Below are 20,032 nucleotides of genomic sequence, written 5' to 3'. Positions count from 1 at the left end.
GAAACGATAGAATTAGAAGATCACTATTTTGCAACTCTCCAGGAATTAACATATCTAGGCATTGAGCATCCATGGATGCTAACTAGACATGAAAGAGACATCTAGGCATTCTGTGCTTTCTAATCAAAGACCATCATAGCCCCATCTCTAGTCTTGCCAAAGGATCAATTCTGAGTCTGATGAAGCCTCTGTCAACTTGCAGAAAGTTGTCCTCTGAGGATGGAGGCATGAATTGAATTGCACCATGAGAATATAGTCCTCAGAATCCACAGTGTGAGAAACTGAACAGGTCAACTAGACTGTGATCTTCGAGGGATAAGGTCAAAGGAAAAGAATGGAGACAGTGTATTGATTAAAAGAACTTAAAGATGGCTGGGTGTGGTGGCTTATGCCTGTAATCCCTGGGTGTGGGAGGCTGAGGCGGGCAGATCACCTGAGGTCAGGAGTCCGAGATCAGCCTGGCCAACATGGCAAAACCCCATCTCTACTAAAAACACAAAAATTCGCTAGGCACGTGGCACGTGCTTGTAATCCCAGCTACTAGGGAGGGTGCAGCAGCAGAATTGCTTGAACCCAGGATGTGGAGGTTGCAGTGAGCCGAGATCGCGCCACTGAACTCGTGACAACCTGGGTGACAGAGGGAGACTCCATCTTTAAAAAAAAAAAAAAAAAGAGCTTAAAGACATATCAAATTTAAAAAATGAACAAGACTGTAATGTCAGGGGTGGACACTTAGGTGATAAAAGTGTAAGAAACATAGGAGGTGATTACTGTGAAAGTCAGATAACTGTTACTTTTTGGGCTATAGGGTGTCTGTTGGGATTGGAGTGTAGCACACATGGAGGCATGTCTAGGGTAGATGGCAAACTTCTGATTCTTGACCCGGGTGGTGGTTGTCAGGGTGTTTGCCTAATAACAGTGCATTGAAATATATGTTTGTTTTGTGTGTTTTTTTTTTTTTTTGCATCAGTTTTATTTTATAACAAAAGGCTAAAAGAAGTATTTAAAGAAAATAGTGCATACTATATTTTATTTGCTGATATAATGATTACCAAACTATTGAAATGTATGAGTACTTTTGCTATAAATAAGCCTGTTTTCTTTGTTTAAACACACACACACACACACACACACACACACACACACACACACACACACACAATTTTCACGCTCACACCTTCAAAGCCACATAATAGAATGTTTAGGTTAAACCTGCAGCCCCTAGTTGAAATGTTGCTTCATGGAGTTTTATCCTCCTAACAACCTGTGTCCTAAGTCACATTCCTCTCCAGAAATGTGGACATTGGCCGTATTCCAGTCCCTGAGACACAGTTTCAGCCACACGTGGCACCCCAGACCCTTGCCCACCTGCATCCTGGTCATTCATTCTCCTCATGGGATCATTACTTGATCCCTATTAAGCATTAAAAGTGGATTAAATATCTCTCTACTTACAGGTAATGTTTTGCTTGGTTTGGCCAAGAACATTTTAAGTTTTAAAAACCTGGGGCCACTGGAGTGGGACCATAGGCAAAGGTCAGGCCAGGCTGGCTACTAAAATGGCCTGTCACGAACCTTGTACATGAAGGTTGAAGGATTCTGGTGTTCTCTGGTGCCATCGCTGTTAGTCATTGTGCAGCACAGAAATATTTTATTCAACAAACTCTGCAGACTGCTGAACTTCAGGGGTGGATTGCCTTCTGCCTGGCGCTCTGCACAGATCCTGGGGCCCTCATGGTCATTTACGCACAGTGAAGCTTGTGCTCACCTACAGCTTGTGCTTCTCCAGAGAATCCTTGTCATCCTCCCCTCATCCCAGGGAGTACAACAAAGGAAAATGAATAGTGAATCCTTTTGCTGGAGACCTGTGGATACTTAATTTTTATAGATACTCAGTAAATATTTATATTCACTAGCAGCAAGCAATTCACTTGTAAATGGAAAAAATGGAGTAGTAGTGTGTAACATAAGCATAAACAGATGCTTATGTTATTTCTTTGAATATTTTGCCTTTCTTTAAAAATGTAAATTTTTTAATCCTATTTAATTCCTATTACTTTATTCCTATTACTTTAAAGTAATAGGAATCTATTACAGAAAAATACGAAGAATGAAGAAATATTCCTAAATTGTCACCACTGTAATACAGTCATGGTTATCACTTTAGTATACTTAGTATATTTTCTTCGAGTCTAATTTTGGTGTGAAATTCTTTAATAGTTGTAATAAAATGCATTTGTGTTTTTTCCTTTTACTTTAGCCTTAGATAATTATGATATCACAGACATTTCCATGTTGCAATATTATCACAACAATAATTTTTTACTGCATTAAATTTTATTATTTGGTCTTATATTTTTATGTTAACCTAGTTTTGGTTAACACATTTTAGCAAATAGAATATTTTGTATAATGTATAATTTTATTCAAATTGCTTTTGGGTTTTGTTGCTTTGGATCTTTAGAGTAGAATATTAAAGAGTGTCGAGAATTTCAGTAAACTTCTAATTTATCTTTTAGCTCTGTCATCAAATCTAGTAAATCAAGTGAGTGTAGGAGTGAGAGGTGTGTAGTGTATATTAATTTACCAGCTGTTGTTCCACTCAGGATCTCAGTTATATGTAACTTCATAAAGCCATATAAAATTTGAGTGAGACAGTAATCTTTTTTTACATCTAGAAATAGGCCATAGAACACCAGTTGTACTGGACAGTTTAGAAACTTATGGTAGAAAATGAAGGTTTTGTATTTGGAGCCAAAGGAAGTGCACGGCAACGTTTTCGACGTGTGTGAGTGTGTGTGTTCTTGGGAGATGGGTTGTGATTTTCATCAAGATGTTCAGAGATCCTGTGCTGCTGGTATAGACACAGTGTTTGCTAGTCGAATGGAATGCTACTTTTGTGAGTTTGTTTGTTGTTGTCATTCTCTCCCTGTCTCCCCTCCAAACCCTTCTCCTGCATTCATTATATCCAGAAATAAAACTCAGAAAAACTTACTTTTGGGTAAGCAGTGATTTATCACATGCAAGTTTATAGTGATTAAAAAAATTGTAAAAACTAAACACATATGTGACATTGTTAATTGGAAATATGCATCAATTTATGTTGATTTTGAAAGTTTTCCCATTAAAATGAGTAACTTAGTGCTATACTTTGTTAAAATATTTTTAAAAAAAAATATGTGACCAGGGAGCGGATCATTCAGTAAATTTTCTATTAATTCAAGTTATGAATTGAATGTGGAAATATGAAAATAGTTACCCCCTTACTATGTTATTTGGAAATGTGTAGATTTACTAACTCCATTAAATTTGAGGCCTTCTAAGTTTTCGCACAGCTAAAGCAAAGAGATATTATATGCAAATAATCGTAAATGAAATTATTTACCAATGTTAAGAACTCTCCTTCTTTAAAAGATAAAATCTTAGTCATTTTTGGTTATCAAATGACAGGAGCACCTTTTCTTTTTTTTCGTCAAACAGGTATGTCAATGTGCAGTGATCACTTTGTTTTGAATAATCAGTATCTTTTTGTTTGTTTGTTTTTTAAGGAATGGGCTGTTTCTGGGGAGCTGAAAGGAAATTCTGGGTCTTGAAAGGAGTATATTCAACTCAAGTTGGTTTTGCAGGAGGCTATACTTCAAATCCTACTTATAAAGAAGTCTGCTCAGGTAGGAAGAATTTGCTTTGTTGTATTACTAGGAGAAACAAGGAAGGGCTTGTCACTACTGTTGGGTGACAGGCTCTTTAAAATGGAAATATGTTTTTTTTTTAATGTTCCTTCAGTCTTTATTATTTTCATAAATATACTTGTGGGTCTCTCACTTTGTATGTTTAGAAGATGATAATCTTCCTGTGGAATGTACCATTTAGCTTTTGCTGTGAAACAACCACTCTAAAACATGGTGGCTTCAAACAGTCATTTTATTAGCTTGTAATTGTGATGATCAGCAGTTGAGGCTGGGCTCAGCTTTGTGGTTCTTCTGTTTGCCTCACCAGGGATTTGCTCATGTGGCTAAGGTCAACCTGTGGGTTGCCTGGGGGCTAGTTGGCCTAGGCTGCTTTACTCTTAGGCCTGGCAATTGGTGCTGGCTGCTGGTTAGCACTAACTGCCAGCTGGGGTGTGGGGATGATGGACCATATGTTTTCAGCATGCTGGTCTGAGCTAATTCACATGGTGATGGATGCAGAGAACCTAAGAGCAGCAAGAGAGGATGAGCCCCATTCTCTGTTTGTGTTACATTCACTTTTATACCATTGGCTAAAGCAAGTCATACGGTCTAGGCCAGAGACAATATGGGATGGCTCCCCAAAGGCAAGAATATAGGAGGTATCAAGAATCAGTACCATTATTGCAACAATCTACCACATGAGACAAACATTTCATATACTGCTTGTGTTTTCTGGAAGGAAAAATATTGAAAGCCATGCTATAATGCAGGCATCAGCAAACTATTGACTTATAGGCCAAATCCCACTTGCTGCCTATCTATATAAGTAAATTTTTGTTGAAACACAGCTATTCTCATTACTATTATTATTGCATATTATCTATGAGTGTTTTCATGCTACAGTGACGGAGTTGAGTGCTCGCAACCAACTATGTGGTCTGCAAAGCCTAAAATATTTACTGTTGGGAGCTTTACGGGAGAAAAGTTTGCTGACCTCTACTTTAGGTTAACAGGATAGGCAGATGCCCTCATGACAAATTCTATCTTGAATACCAAATTACCTCTCTGGATTTGTTTCTGACCTTCAAGGATTTCCTTTCCTTTCCTCCAGCTCAGGTAGCATTTGAAATGTTTTTCTAAAAAACTTATATTCACCATTTTAAGAGGTCTTAATAGGGAGGGAGTATCTGGAGCTATAGTCCACTATATAGATGGAAATGGGGTGTAAAATGTAAAGTTTTATCTTTTCAAAATAAAGGCTTAAGTAAGTGTGGTTTGTGGAGGATGCATTCAGCCCTCCGAGGGCACCATGAATGATGGAGGGGAAAAGCTGGAGTGTGGGAGCTTGGTGAATAATGAGCATGTTGATGTGTTTGCTACAATACGAATTTTATTTTGAAATAACATTTGAGCTGTACAACAATGAAAATATTATAAAAATGTGCACATTCTTATTTTTTCTTGCTCTAGAGAAGGATTGAAATATTCTGATTGGTATGGAGAATGTGGTATAATGAACAAATATTTTAATGGTTAACCTATTTTTTTTTACTTCTGTTTCAAAATTAAACAGATGCTTATGCATAGCTATAAATAGACTCAAATGAATCCTGGAGATCACCCAGGTGTATCCTCTCGAGTCTTAGGAATGGAAATGAATAGATTCCTTCCTGTCATTCCAGACATGACTTAATGGCCTAAGAGAAAAAAGTTGCTAAGAAAACCCCCAAATATCTACTGCTTTATCCCTATTATCCTCAACCAGCAATATGTTAACAATCAGTTAGAATATTGCGATTGCTTGTTTGCTCGAACCCTTTTCAGTTCAGCTGTTATGTTAATAACAACATGATAATTACCATGTGTTAAACTCATGCTATATGCCAGACACTCTAATAAGCACTTTCTCTGTCTTTGCTTTTCTCTAAGCAGTTCCATCAAGTATGTCAGTTTCTGTCTTTTACAGAGGGAGTGTTGAGGCTCAGAGAGGATAAATAACTTACCTAATGTCATACCTAGCAGGAATCCCTACCTCATTAGCTCTCAGCTCAAAGTCTATGCCATTGACCGTGGTGTAAGTCTCACAGCTGTTATCATATCCCAGCCATTCTCCATTTATCCCTTTGCACTTCCTTCCACCAAGTCACAAATTCTCTTTCATATCTATCCTTCTGCTATATTTTTTATTATATTGGTGTGCTTTTTTTTTTTTTTTGAGACGGAGTCTTGCTCTGTCGCCCAGGCTGGAGTGCAGTGGCCGGATCTCAGCTCACTGCAAGCTCCGCCTCCCGGGTTCACGCCATTCTCCTACCTCAGCCTCCCGAGCAGCTGGGACTACAGGCACCCGCCACCTCGCCTGGCTAATTTTTTGTATTTTAGTAGAGACGGGGTTTCACCGTGTTAGCTAGGATGGTCTCGATCTCCTGACCTCGTGATCCGCCCGTCTCGGCCTCCCAAAGTGCTGGGATTACAGGCTTGAGCCACCGCGCCCGGCCTATTGGTGTGCTTTTAAATGATTAAGGAGAATGCCAAGGAAATTATTTTGTCTTCCTTATGTTTAGAAGGAAAAAGGGCAAAGTCAGTTCATGCAAACAGCTGGTGTGTTAGAGGCCTCTAGCAGTGGTGAAGTACAGAAACCATGGAGGTTGGTAAATAACTCGATTTGATATGAACACTACCTGCTAAGTTCACAGTAGCATTGGGAAGCATGGTTGTCATGGAAACTTGTTCCTGATTGGAAAGGGATAGTTATAGGGTCTTACCCAGACACAGAAGGAGAGATGATTTCTTTCCCTAGGCTTTTTTTTTGTTCTGATCATAAAAGGGAAAAACGAAAAGGCAGAGAGGAGCTATGATAGAAAGGCCCCCTGGCACAGAAGTAGGGGAGCCTTCAGGTCCCTGGGAATAACAGAGAAGGAGAACAAATAAGATCCCTAGCTAGAGTAATTATGGCAACCAGCTAATTAAAGATTTTTGACCGAGGAGAGGGGTGGGGGAGACGAAGCAGGTTACACTGGCGGGCCTCCCCTCTGAAGCCTCTGGTGCTCAAAGCCTTGCTGAACAAGTCAGCCCTGGAGGGGTCTGACTTGAAAGAAGGAAAGGAAAAACCCAAGGCTCTCTGGTAAGATGCATAGTAATTGCTGAGGTCCAGTGTGGGGGAAATACTAGTCTGTACTGTAGTATTTGCATTGATTTCAAAATTGCTTTCTCTTGTGCTTGCAATTAAGTTTATAAAACTTTGATCACAATCCGTGAATATTTTGTAAAGGTTTTTACTTTTATTGTGTCAAGAAAAGAAGCATAGGGACCTGGATTGTGTGCAAATTCCTTCTCTCATAAAGCAGTATGCTTGAGCTTGAGGTACCTTGTGGTTTCTTGGGGCAGATGCCAGAGATATGGGAGGAGGGGTTAACAGAATCCACAGGGTCAGCTTTACTACTGCTCCGTGCAACCTCTTATGTGATGACACACATCAGAGCTTCCACAAACATTATCTCAGCACACAGGTGGGTGAACACAGGCTGAGGAACCATCAGCTCAAGTTTGCTACCCCTGCTGTGCCAGTGAGTCTGCACTGCCTCAACACGGGAGAAGTGAGTGAGAGAGTGTGGATGTGAGAGTAGAAGCAGTGTGTGTCCAGAGAGGGTGTGGATTCATGTCCAAATGGTATTTCTGTGTGGAAATTGATAGGCCAGTGACTCTGAACCCCAAACTGGAGTTGTGACTAGGCATATAGAAAAGATAACATGGCTTCTCATAGTAGCTGAGAGAGGACGTGTCCCCATTGTGGGCTCACTAATGGGGCTGTTCGTGGTGGGCAGTCTCCATTGCTTGGTGCCACTTGCACCTGACATCTGTAGAGAATACAAGGGGACAGTCTCTTAGGAATTTGGAATAAAGTCACCTGTTGGGAATGGCAGTATAAAATCAGCCTGCACTGAATCACAGTGGAGATGGACAGTCACTGGGAAGAGAGATTGGTTTCTGTGTCAGTAGGATTTCAGAGTAACCTAATGGAAAGCCCTGACTATGTAAAAGGAACATACGGCCTTAGCAGGAGGTTGGTGAGCTAGAACAGCCTAGGAGAGGGGAAGTCCTAGCCACTCTCTTGGGTGTTCTGGCTAGACCCACAGAGCCTAATATCCTGGCACTTTTAAGTTGTGTCACTAACCTTATGTTCTGATCCATGCTCTAAAACTTTCCAATCTTTTGTCCTCCTGTGGGGATTATTTACAGAAAGAAAATGCATTGAAATCAGGTTGGTCAGGCACGCAGTTCTAATTCTCACTTAGGTTCAATAAAATGCCACTCTGAGATATACATCTCAGTCTATTGTGAGTTTAGTCTGTACAGGTCATTCTCTCCAAATTGAGTTAACCTTGGGTTGAGTTATATGATGAAAACAGAGTTTTGGCCGGACCTCCATGATCTTCCAAGGCTTCACTTGCCTCCTGCATTCCCCTGGAGATTTCCCATCCCTTGCGTGTGCCCATAATTTCATTTAAACCTGCTTTAAAAGTGAATGTACCTTTTAAGTAATCTATAATCTTCCCTTCCTCAGGTTCATTAAGCACTGAACCAATAGTGCACAGGCTGAGAAACTTTCCTCACCCAGAGGTTTTGGGCCTGAATTCTAACCCCCCTGAAAGCCACTCACCACCAGCTTCTGCACCAGGTACCCAGTCTTGGCTGGGACACAGGGTAGCATCTCTTATGGCCAGCAGACCTCTGTTGGGCCACTGTTCTGATGCATTTCTGATCTAAGAGACGTGCTGAGAAGTAATTCATGTCTTAGTGGCCACTGTTTTGTACCTAAAATGATATCCCAAAGATTAATCTGTCCATTTGTGTTTCCTACAAGCTCAGCATCTGGCTGGCACTAGAAAACCCAGAACCTGGACTGGAATAGCCATGAGGAGCCTAACTTGTATGTAGGCCTTACTTGAATAAATTAAATATGCCGCTTATTGGAAAGGTACCACATGCAAGGCATTGCACCAGGTCCTAGGAGAAGATTGGTTGTGATGTGAAGAATACTAGTTCCCGTCTTCCAGAATTTTCTCTATAGTCAGATGAAAGCTTGATCTTTCACATTTGTTTTAAGGAGTTGGGCTGACACTGGTTTTCTCTTTACGCATGCACACACACACACCCCCTCAAACAGTTGTTATGCAAACCAACTGATTAACTGGCATGCTGTTGCTTTACTACATTGATTTTAGAAGTAATTGAGCTATTCAGATTCCTGAATGCTCAGATAGAGAATTATTCTTACATTTTATAATAATGACTGTACAGATGAAAATATGAAAAGACATTCTGCAATGGATAAGCATTCTGGGTTAATTTCAGTGCATTAGCCTAATATACAAATACCCCATTTCTGGCAAGAAAACCCAGGATGTTCATTCACTGGGTAATATCTTTTCATATTTTGCTTACAGATGTTCAGAACAATTCCATGTTTATTAGTCTATTCAAAAGCTTTTAGAAATCTGCACAGCCAAGTGGCACTGAATCCAGAAGCATGAAAGGAGCTGCACAACTTTTCCTTGTAAGTAAGATTTGCACAAGCACCATGGGAAATCTGGGGCCCAGACATTTCCTTATCAACAGAATACTCCAGTGAATTTTCAAGCGGGCTGTTTAACAGAGGTCTCGAGCAGGAGCCCAGGTGTGGGAAGAGCAGAGTGTAGGAGTCCTCATGTGACCCTCGAGGGTGGTGATGCGACCAACTATATGGTCGGCAAAACCTAAAATATTTACTGTCGGGTGCTTACGTATCCTGCCCTGAGCCCATTTCCTCTCTTGTAGAATGGAGCAATGCTGCTTGATGAAACCAGTTGAGTTGTGATTGGATTCTTATTTGATTTGTTTTAAATCTGAGTATTCTAGAAAATCTAGGATATACACTTTCTAGCTCTTGGGCATGTTAAAGATGAACACTATGGATCGTGAAGCATTGCTTGGCAGGGCCTGGGCCAGCCTGCAGCAGGTATGCCTGGCACAGCACACGGAACCCATTTTCTTCTCTTCTTCACCTGTGTTCTTAGGAGGTCAGGTCATGTCACCCCTTTTCCAAATGCATGTAATTATTTCCTTGATGCTTGAGAGCTTTAACTAAGCATGGAATAATAATTTCCCCACTAATGTAAAACAACTCAGTATACTTTTTTTTTTAAGTTTGACTTAATTTCTGAAGTGTTTGGGTGGAAGCGCATGTCTATGTATCTTACATGAGATGAATGATCCCATTCTTCAAAGTAGGGATGAGTTCTGTTATTAGCAGATTTTATCAAGCAATGTAAAACTCATTCTAAATTCCTTGCAGACTGCATTAAATCTCTTTTTAGTGCATAGTCAGTCTTATTGTACTCATTTCAATGTCAGTCAAGGTAAATTACTAAGTTATTGACATACTCCTGAAAATGCGAGAATTCTGGTGTTCAGTTCTTGCTACAAGCAATTTGATCGCTTTTTATTCCTCTTATTTTAGGCATAAAATTGCACCTTAAACTTGTAGCAGGCAGGATAAAAATGCTTATCTATCTCAAACCAAGAGGCAGAAAGCAGTCTTCAAGAGCAGAGACCCTTGACTCATACCCTTAGGACCAAAGATACCTGCTCACCCAATGCCGTCTTCCGCACACGCCCATCCAGGCAGCTGTGCAAGACAGATTAGTTCAGTGAGTGGACCCATTGCCTGAGGAAAAAGTATAGGTAATGAGAAAACAGCTGGTTTTGTTTATTCTAAACCTCAGTCACCAGAAAGAGCAAGCTTGGCTTCTTGACCAACAGCTCCCCTCTGAAGGGTTGACATGGGAGGGGGGAGGGCATAGGTCATGGGGAGGTCAAGGCATTTGAGACCTGGAAGGGCTTCAACCATCTTCCAATACAGCAGCTTTCAAACTGGGTGACCATGGAACCCTCAGGCTTTCAGAAAGGTTCTGCAGGAGCTCCAGAGGTAATGACGTTTGAACTAGATAACAGTCAAGCTGCTTGGAGAGCCCATGCACAGCTTTCAGCTGTATTATATGTTGATGTCCTGCCTAATCACCTTATTTTGAGAAGTTATTAAGAATGTTGGGAAACCTCCAAGACAGATTTCTTTGTCGAGTGAGGGGACTGAGGCCGAGAGAGGTGAAGTGATTTGAGAGATTTTAGTGGAAGGGTTGAAAATGTGCTTGTCTTCTTAGATCACAGTGTGACTAGAACACCCAAAGGAAGTTTAGATCATACACCCATTCTGCCCCTCTCGGTGAGGTTGACAGTCAAGGATTCAGAGTAGGGGTGGATTTGGAGTTGGAAATGTTAAGATTTGAAGAGGTTGTCATTTGGTTCCTGTTTATCGTTTCTGTTAGGCTGGATTTTTCCCCCAATATTGACTCCTGGGGTTTCCCAATAGATAGTTCTTGTGTCTGCTAGATGCTTTAAGTCCTGTCTGCAACGGCCAGTAACAGAGCTGAGGTCGTGACAATAAAGAACGCCTACAGGAGCCCAGGACTTAGGACTAAGAAAGAAAATCATTGAATGGGAGAGTGGTTTCCTTGCTCTCTCACCTCCCTCACCTCCCTCCCTTTCAAGCTTCTGCAAATTGGCTTCCCAGCCTGGGCTGGGGACTGCCCAGTCCTGCAGAATCAGGGCAAGCCATCTGCAAATTGATTTGTCCACCAAGCGTGGCCTGCAGACCTTACATATAATAACCTGGTACGCACCTGCTCCAGTTTTCAATATACAAGGGTGATAGCATTGCAATAAGTAAAACATGCACTCAGCCAGTGCTATTGAATTCAGAGCAACTTTTCACCATCACATAGGTCCTTCATCCACCAGTTCTAAAATTTGAGTGACTCTATGGGGGCTCTCTGGCAGTATCTAGACAAAATCATGGTCTGTCATACTCACGTAGGTATGAACCCTGTATGCTGATGGGTAGTTCAAAGTTGAAACCGAAGAGACACGTGCACATTTTGCTAGAGGTATCCCGAGTTTGCCCAGATATTTAAATCGAGCATTAGATATCAGAGAGGATGAGGATGATTTTCTATAGCTTCAAATAACTAAAGTCTGGCAAGCAGCAAAACATAGGGCCTCACAATCCTGCTGTCCTCGAATGGTAAAAGGAGGCATTTAGTGCCTTTCCTTCCTCTTCAGGCCATTGGCTAAACACTCCAATAATGATGTCAAGGTCTGTTCTTTGTCACTGAAGGGCAAGGGGTGAGTGAATTGGATGGTTTATGGACTCTCTAAAGACTATTGCATGTGCTACATGTTCTTCATATGACCTTGATATTTTAATATTCTATAGCTTGTTTGGCTGTTCAACTCACCTCTCTCCTTGAACAGCTTAAATCACTGCTGAGGAACAGGTGCAGTGGTCAAAGGTCAACAGACTGATGACTTTAAGTAGTTAAATGTGTCAATATTTCAGCATTTCTGGTAGTAAAATTCAAATAGGGCATTTAAGTAGAAAACAAATGGGAAGGAACAATAATGAAAACATCCTTTATACCCATTCAACACTGGAAATAGGTTATTCTTTCATTGTTTTAGGATTATATTCTCAAAGACTGAGAAGGGAAATTAAGAGGAATTCGCTATAGCAAGCAGTTCTTAAAATGAAATTGCAAAAGCAATTGATGAATGTGCCCACATTGATGTTTTCAAATCACATCTAATGGAGCCATAATGTAATATGAGAAAATAACCTTATAGGGGGTCAGGGGGTTGAGCTTCTCTAGGAATTTTATGGGATATATTGGGTCTTAATTACTTCATAATGACTGACAGTTTTTAGAGCCTTAGAATAAAGGTTTCCTTTTTTTTCTAAGTTACATTACAAATAAATATCTGGGTCAATTACTGGCCCATCCATCTGCCAAGTGAAAATTGCAACAAGAGAGAAAGAAAAACACAGTCGCTCATCACGGGAGCGAAGCGCCCAGGCGCGAGCGGAGCGGCTTGGGAAGAGGTCACTGTTGTTCGCTGGGGCTGTGCCTCCAGTCTGCCGGGGGCTCCTCAGCCTGAGAATCATTGACAAACCACCGAGGCCCCTCCGCTGCGGGAGAAGCTTTCCTTAATAAATCCTGGCCTCTGAGGCGTGGAACTGTGAGGTCTCTCAGGGAATGCTGAGGGACAGAACTAATTTCAGTGTCTTCGTCCCTTGAAAATGGGAGCTAGCATCGCGTCTCTGGCTGGAGCGTTCTGATGAGGGTGGCCACCTATCCACAACATGTTTTGAACCCTTTTATTTATAGTTGTTGCCTTCCTCTTTCTGTCTTGATGTTTCCTCTCCTTCCTGCTCCCCCCGTCTTCTCTTTTTCGTCTTCTTTCCTTTAGTTGTTTTTTTTCCACTCTGGTTTATTGTTATAAGGCTTAAAAGAAGTCGCAGAAACTGGTGACTTAGCACATAGTACACATCTTAGGTTTAGAAGAACAGTTGAAAACATAATGCTCTCAATGGGTATTACAATAGTAGTTTATATCCATGACCACTTTGGATATTTGTAATCCACAACTCATTCTACCTACTTATCTCTGTCACAGGCCCATGAACTAGAGCAGCATCAGTGCTGCCCCTTACAAACGTGCCAGGGGTCAGGGGCACTTGGAAAGTTACTCAGTGTGCCACCTGGCTCATGAGAGGTTTTGTCAATCTGCTGGTAGGATTGAAAATAAAACAGGGTTTATATTTAAGACTGTCTCCTTCTAAGCCTTCTCTTCACTCATTTCCAATAAATGCATTTTCACATGTCTTTCTTGAGCACTTTAAGATAATTTAAAAATGCTAAGCTGTGCTAGAACTGTGCTAGAGTTTTGAAAATGGCTTATGAAAGGAATCTAGAGGCCTGGAACCGTTTAGATGGGTGTGATCTACAGAAACGTGGGATTTCCTTTTCTTTAGCTGAATGGACTTTAGAGGTCGTCTATTCCAGCCATTTTTTTTTTGAAACTTTTATTAGGCATTAGAATCTTTTCTTCAGACAAAACTTTTGCACAGAAGACCGTTAAAACAGTGTCCAAGATGCTCTGATTGAGAGAGGGGGCTTCCCCCACCACTGTCCTCAATATTCTGCCCCTAGAGTGCTGCCTCAAAACCCACCAGGAGCTTAGTCTGTAAAGTAGTTGAGGACTAGGGCCAAGTGAACTCTGGGCTGAAACATGCAGTAAAATGAGAAGGCCTGCACACCTCGCTCATCACTAGCCCACTGCAAGGCTGCACTTCGGATGCTCATGGAAACCCACAGGATGATTGAGGAGTCTGTGCAGAGGGAAGGAGCCTTTTAATTCTCTGCCTCCTTAGAGGTGCGCCCTGGCGGGCCAGGAGCCTCAGACAGAGATGTTTCTGTACAGGTTCCAGGTTTTGCAGCAAGGTCCCGGAGCATCCCATTCTCCCAGTGACCAGTGCTCCTTCTGTTTTCAATTTCAGCCTGATTCCCTAAGTGAATTTCATGTAAAGCTGTCCCTTCCCCCTCGGTCCCAGCGGGTAAGGAGCTGCTGGCAACTGTCAATGCCAGTGCCCCTGTCAGCAGACCTGCTTGGCTCTGGAAGGATGAGTTGACAAAAAGCCATAGGTGCCTGAACTTGGGTGTCTTTGTGCACAAGAAAAAATAATCTGTCACCTTGTTTAAGGCGTGTTCGGTCGCGTTTGATAGTTTGAAAATGCTCTGGGGAAAATCATCCGTCTGGCTTCAAGAGTCAGGTTGTAACAATGGTGGAAATCACATACTGGGGCTGGAAAGTGGGGCGGGAGGGTGGCAGTGTGGGGCATTGGAGGGTGCTGGTTTTATTTTTTAAAAAAGCCTTTAATGTTTTAATCTAATAAACTGTTTTTTGTTTAAAGAGCAGTTTTAGGTTCACAGCAACAGTGAGCAGAATGTAAAGACAATTCCCATCCCCCCCATCCCCCCACCATGCCCACCGCCAACATCCCCACCAGAGTGGTGCATTTGGTACACCCCAGGGACCACACTGACACGTCCTCAGCAGCCATAGTTGGCGTTGAGTTCACTGTAGATGTTCTGACGTGTGTAATGAATGACCTATGTCCACCGTGAAGTTATTGTACAGAGTGATTTCACTGCCCTCAAATCCTCTGTGCTCAGCCTATTTAGCCCATCCTCCCCCACCAACCCCTGGCAACCGCTGATCTTTTCAGAGTCTTCATGTGTTTGCCTATTTCAGAATGTCATCGAGTTGAAATCACACAGTCTCTGTCCTTTTCCGATTGGCTTCTTTCCGTAATATGGACTGAAGTTTCCACCCTGTCTTTTCATGGCTCGGTAGGGTTACTTCTTTTTAGTGCTGAATAATATTCCATGACCTGGATGTACCCCGGTTTGCTTGTCTGTTCCCCTGCTGCAGAATATCTTGGATGTCTCCAGCTTTTGACAGTTACGATTGAAGCCGCTGTCAACATAGGAAACTGGTTTTAAATGTTCAGTAGAGATGAATGTAAGAACTCTGGAGTGGGGGAGGCTTGGAGGCCTGGGTTGAAGTGCGGTTCTGCCAGAGAGGATTTCTGCTAGCTGGTATCAGGCAACTGGGGACTTCATTCGTCAAAAGCACTTAACATTGAAACTTACTTTTCTTTCCACATAAGTAACAAGAATTCAGACAGCACCTCTGTCTAGGTGGATGACTGGTAAAAAATTTCAACAGTACTTTTCTCTCTCCAGAGTGCTAGAGTTCAGATAGGCATGTATGCATGCTCCCCTTTCTCTGGGGCAGAAGTACATGTATTTCTGTGTCCCCCCGAGGTGACACTGTAGTCTCTGACCCCCCTGAGTTGCAACCCACTGGGAGTGTTTCTTACAAGATTCCTCACTTTGTGGGGATCTTGGGCTTCATCTCCTACCCTCCTTCTCCTGCCCCAAATGGCTGCCAAGGTGGGTCCAGAAGAAACTCTCAGAGCTCTGGAGTTTGCTTATCTTCTAGGCTTCTTATTCATTTCTTTCCTTCATACTAGCTCAGTGAAAAATGTTAAAATATTTTAAAAATATATCGTATCCAACATTTTAGTTAGACAGGAAGGTTGCTTAAGATATCGATGTGCCCTATCTTGGCCAGGGCATTGCAAGGCGAGGTTAGTGCTCATAGACACACAAGGATTTTTTAGGAGGTGATGACACCGTTTCCGTCAGGGGTGACCAGGAATGGGCACGAACAGACAGAAGCATTCAAGTGACTTGAGAGGATCCTTAGGCAGCCTGGAAGTAAGAGGAAGATGATGGGCCTTCTCCAGCTCCACAAAAAAACAGTGTAATTAAATGTGGAATACCCTTACCCCAGGAACATTTGACCTCAGAGACCTTGGGTCTCAATGCATTGGACGGGGACAGCCCATGTATTCTGCTCTGTTTGTGTCCATAAACCTTCTTCATTTACTTTGTTTTTTGAGATGGAGTTTTGCTCTTGTCGCCCAGGCTGGAGTGCAATGACGTAACCTCGGCTCACTGCAACCTCCACCTCCTGGGTTCAAGCGATTCTCCTGCCTCGGCCTCTGGAGTAGCTGGGATTATAGGCACCCACCACCGCACCCAAGTATTTTTTTGTATTTTTAGTAGAGAGGGGTTTCACCATGTTAGCCAGGCTGGTCTCAAACGCCTGATCCCTGATCCAGGTGATTCATTTACTTTCAATTACGGTACCTCAATGGCCTCCCGTTTGAGTATAGATGTTAAATAAATACAATTGTCTCTCAGTCTTGCTCAGACTGATTACTCAAGGCTTTGATGAGCAGCAGAGTCTCATTTAGAAGAGGACTTGTCCTGGCCCAAGAATTCACTCTCTTACCTAGGATGTAATTTTATTTTTCTGACAGGACGTGCTTGACGGCACTGATCTCTCCAGCCAGGTCAGCACGGCAGAGAGGTGAACAGCAGTATGTCTTGTTAAGAAGCAGGAGATGAGATCATGAGATTGCCACACACACGTTGATGGCCTTTACACATGAACTTGGAGATAGAAAATAATGGCTAGTATGTTTTAGTCCTTTCCAAGTGCATGGCATAATTCTAAATTCTTTACATGTAACAGCTTCTTCCATTTTCATTACAGCTGGATAGGGAGGGGGTAGGCTAGTGTCACTTTTTTTGAGATGAACAAATGCAGGCATAGGGAGATTATCTGACTTGTCTAAACCCCCGGAATTAGTAAGCAGCAGAGCCAGAATGGACGCAGGGTCAGTCTATGTCAAGAGTCCTTGCTTTGAACTCCTATGCTGTGTCTCTCTCAAAGAGAACAAGAAGGTACAAGTCGCTACAGTGAAAAGAACTCCATTGTCAGTGAGACATACAACACCCTTCCAAAGTGACAAAGACAAAACACCTAGCTAAGACTCACTGGCTAATTGGAAAGCAGGGCCTGTTATTACATAAAGGCTCCTGTCCTACTAGGTGAGATTTTCCTTGAGGGTAGGGACTATGTCTTTTCATCTCCCTACTCTTGTGACACCTGGAGCAGGCCTTGCTCTCAATAGGCTCCTGATCAATGCCCAGTTGTCAGGTCTCCTCATGAGTTAAATAAGGCCGTGCCTGAGGATCCCACTGGAAAGTCTTGGAAGGCTCTGGGACTCTTGTCAGCCCTGCGCGGTGCTTCCTGATTATATGAAGAGTCAGAATATATCATGAGAAAAGTCCGAAGTCTCTCCTAAGTTCTGAACAATAACTCCCTCCTCCCACTTGGCAACTCCTCCCTGATGGTTTAAAGAGCTGAGGTCTTGGCGAAACCAGGCTTTCCCTCAGATTGTTCAGCAGAGGACTCTGTCAGTTATCTTAGACCTTTTTAAGAAGCAGATATACAGCTGGGTGGGGAGGCTCATGCCTGTAATCCCAGCACTTTGGGAGGCCAAGGCGGGCAATCTCTTGTGGTCAGGAGTTTGAGACCAGCCTGGCCAACGTGGCGAAACCCTGTCTCTACTAAAAATACAAAAACTAGCCGGACGTGGTGGTGCACGTCTGTAATTCCAGCTGCTTGGGAGGCTGAGGCAGGAGAATCACTTGAACCTGGAAGGTGGAGGTTGCAGTGAGCGGAGATCTCACCACTGCACTCCAGCCTGGGTGACAGAGACTCCGTCCAAAAAAAAAAAAATAGAAGCATCATCTTCTTTGTTCATCTGTTGCCTTTGACCTTGTCAGATCTAGTGAAATTCTCAGTGCCCTGAAAACAAATGGACTTAGATCTATGGCCACTCTTTGGCAAAGGTAAGGGAATTTTAAACTCCAGCATCTTTTGGACTGTAGCAAGGTGACACAATTTATCAGAGTTTCTGGAGTGCCCCAGAATCTATATAAATGCAATTTTATCATTTCTGGAGTATTCTGTAAATATCGAGCCTATAAAACAACGCAATTACAAGAAGAAGAGTTAACTCACAGGTTGGTGAAAGGAACACTGCTCATAATCAGAGTCAGGTGGTAAAGGACATACTTTGTGGTGAAGCCAGGTGTGTAGGGACCTATGGCATTCTCTCATCTGGAGTTGTCTGCTTCTCTCTCCCTGCTCCTGTGGGTGGGATTGGGATTCCTAAGTCACTTTCCCTCCCTTTCCCCATTCCCATTTCTTTTGAGTACTTACTAGGTACAAAACATTTTTCTGGACATTTGGGAAAGCTCAGAAAATAATATGTTGCTATTCCACTCCAGGAAGGTAGACCGTCCTAGGAAACCCAGGACTAAGGGAAAGCAGTCCCGGCGTGCGGGGGAGAGATTCAGGGTGCTTTCCACCCTCTCCTGGACCTCAGCTTCCCTGCGTCTGGCTTTGCTTTTGTAGGCTGGGACCGCTGCTCCTCTTGGCTTCTTCCATGGCAGTCGGTGCCACCCAGCTCGCTGGTGTTCCCGACTCGGGCTCTGCCCGCCTCACCCCATCTGTAGGCCCTCCCTGATGGGTGTTCTGCTGTTCACGGTCCTAATTTGGCACACGCCCTCTGAGGACCTCAACACAGACCCTCCAGAGAAGAGGCCTGGACCTGCGTCCCTGAGAATGCCTCAGAGGGAGCAGTCCAGAAAAGAAAACACAACCAAGTCATTTCGGTTGGATGGGAAATAAACTCTGCAAGACAAAATTGATTCACAGTAACGATACGATCTGTCAGAAGAAGTGGCAAAGAAAGGGGAGAAATGAGCGGCTGTGTGTGGGCGAGCCATGGATGCAGGAGGCTCTCCCTGCCATTTGGTCCAGTCACAGCAGAATAAAAGCTCCACTTCTGGATGGGGTATCACATGTGACAAGTATGCAAGAGCTTTTTAATACCACCACGCCTGGCCAGTGATGGGCACAGCATCCTGGTTAGTAATGAAATTGGAATGAGAAGCTGCAGGAGCCCAAGATGGATGGAACAGGGAAGGAGCAAAGTTTCCACAGAGGAGACAGAGGAGGAGGAAGCAGGGGACAGAATACCCCACGACTCTAGAGGCACACGTCCACAAGCGAGGCAGCACGCAGAGTCGAACAGGCACAGATGGACTGGTCACGTAGCCTGGAGTTAGGGCAACAGATGGACAAGTCATTGCATAAATTGGCTACACAGGGACCACAAATGCCTGCTAGGAAATCCAAGGACGTATCAGGTTGACCCAGTGACAACATACCTGGACAGAGGTAGACACAGGTGCCCCTGATCTGAAAGGGAAGTGAACAGCAGTTTGCACTGGTGGGGGTGGGGGGCGGGAAGCAAACGAGATTGAATAAGAAAAGGAAGGAAATTACATTGTGTGCGTGTGTGTGTGTTTAATGTCTTTTGTAGGAGGACTTTAATTCATCTTTGTAAGACCTGACTTTAATTATGTCACTTCTGAATGTTGTACTCGTATGACATTTGGAGCAGTGGGAGAGGAAAATAACATTTGGATCAAAATATATTTGATATATATTCAAAATATAGCTGAAATAAATTTTCTAAACACTGAATTTTTAGTTTAAGCACAAACTGAAAAACAATAACTTTCATGGAAATAGTTACTTGTAAAATGTTGTTCAGCTTTCAGAATGAAGTGTAAAATACAAGATGGAGTTGTCATTTAAAAACCAAATAGTATTAAACTAAAACAAAATAATTATTGCTAGATATTTTAGGTCGCTGTAACAGTGTACCACAAAAAAACTATAGTCTGCTGTGATGGTATTGATTACCTTTTATTTGATGGCAAAATGGATGAATTGTCATGTCTTTAAGTTGATATTTACTCAACATTTTAATATACATTTAGGATATGTATACATTTGTGTTAATTCTTTTTTAAAACTTTTAAAAATTAATCACCTATTATTTGAAAGTCACTATGCTAGGGACCAGATACAGTGGTGAACAGGATAAAATTGTTTCTGTCTTCATGAAGGGTATATAATCTGTTACTAAAAAAAAA

General features: G+C 42.5%; 1 protein-coding gene across 5 annotated transcripts in view; it reads left to right on the top strand.

Moving 5' to 3' along the window:
• MSRA (methionine sulfoxide reductase A) overlaps positions 1-20,032 on the top strand; it is a 368,732-nt gene that overhangs the window by 179,690 nt on the left and 169,010 nt on the right. For all 5 annotated transcript variants that reach the window (XM_017883694.1, XM_017883695.1, XM_017883696.1 and 2 more), the window contains one exon: positions 3,549-3,668. In XM_017883694.1, the coding sequence (XP_017739183.1) occupies positions 3,549-3,668 (120 nt within the window). The remainder of the gene's footprint in view (positions 1-3,548; positions 3,669-20,032) is intronic.

This window comes from Rhinopithecus bieti, unplaced genomic scaffold (genome assembly GCF_001698545.2).
Source record: "Rhinopithecus bieti isolate Rb0 unplaced genomic scaffold, ASM169854v2 scaffold_13857, whole genome shotgun sequence".
Lineage (NCBI taxonomy): Eukaryota > Metazoa > Chordata > Mammalia > Primates > Cercopithecidae > Rhinopithecus > Rhinopithecus bieti.
The sequence above is the reverse complement of the archived record's forward strand: the minus strand, read 5'-3'. Positions and strand labels throughout refer to the sequence as shown.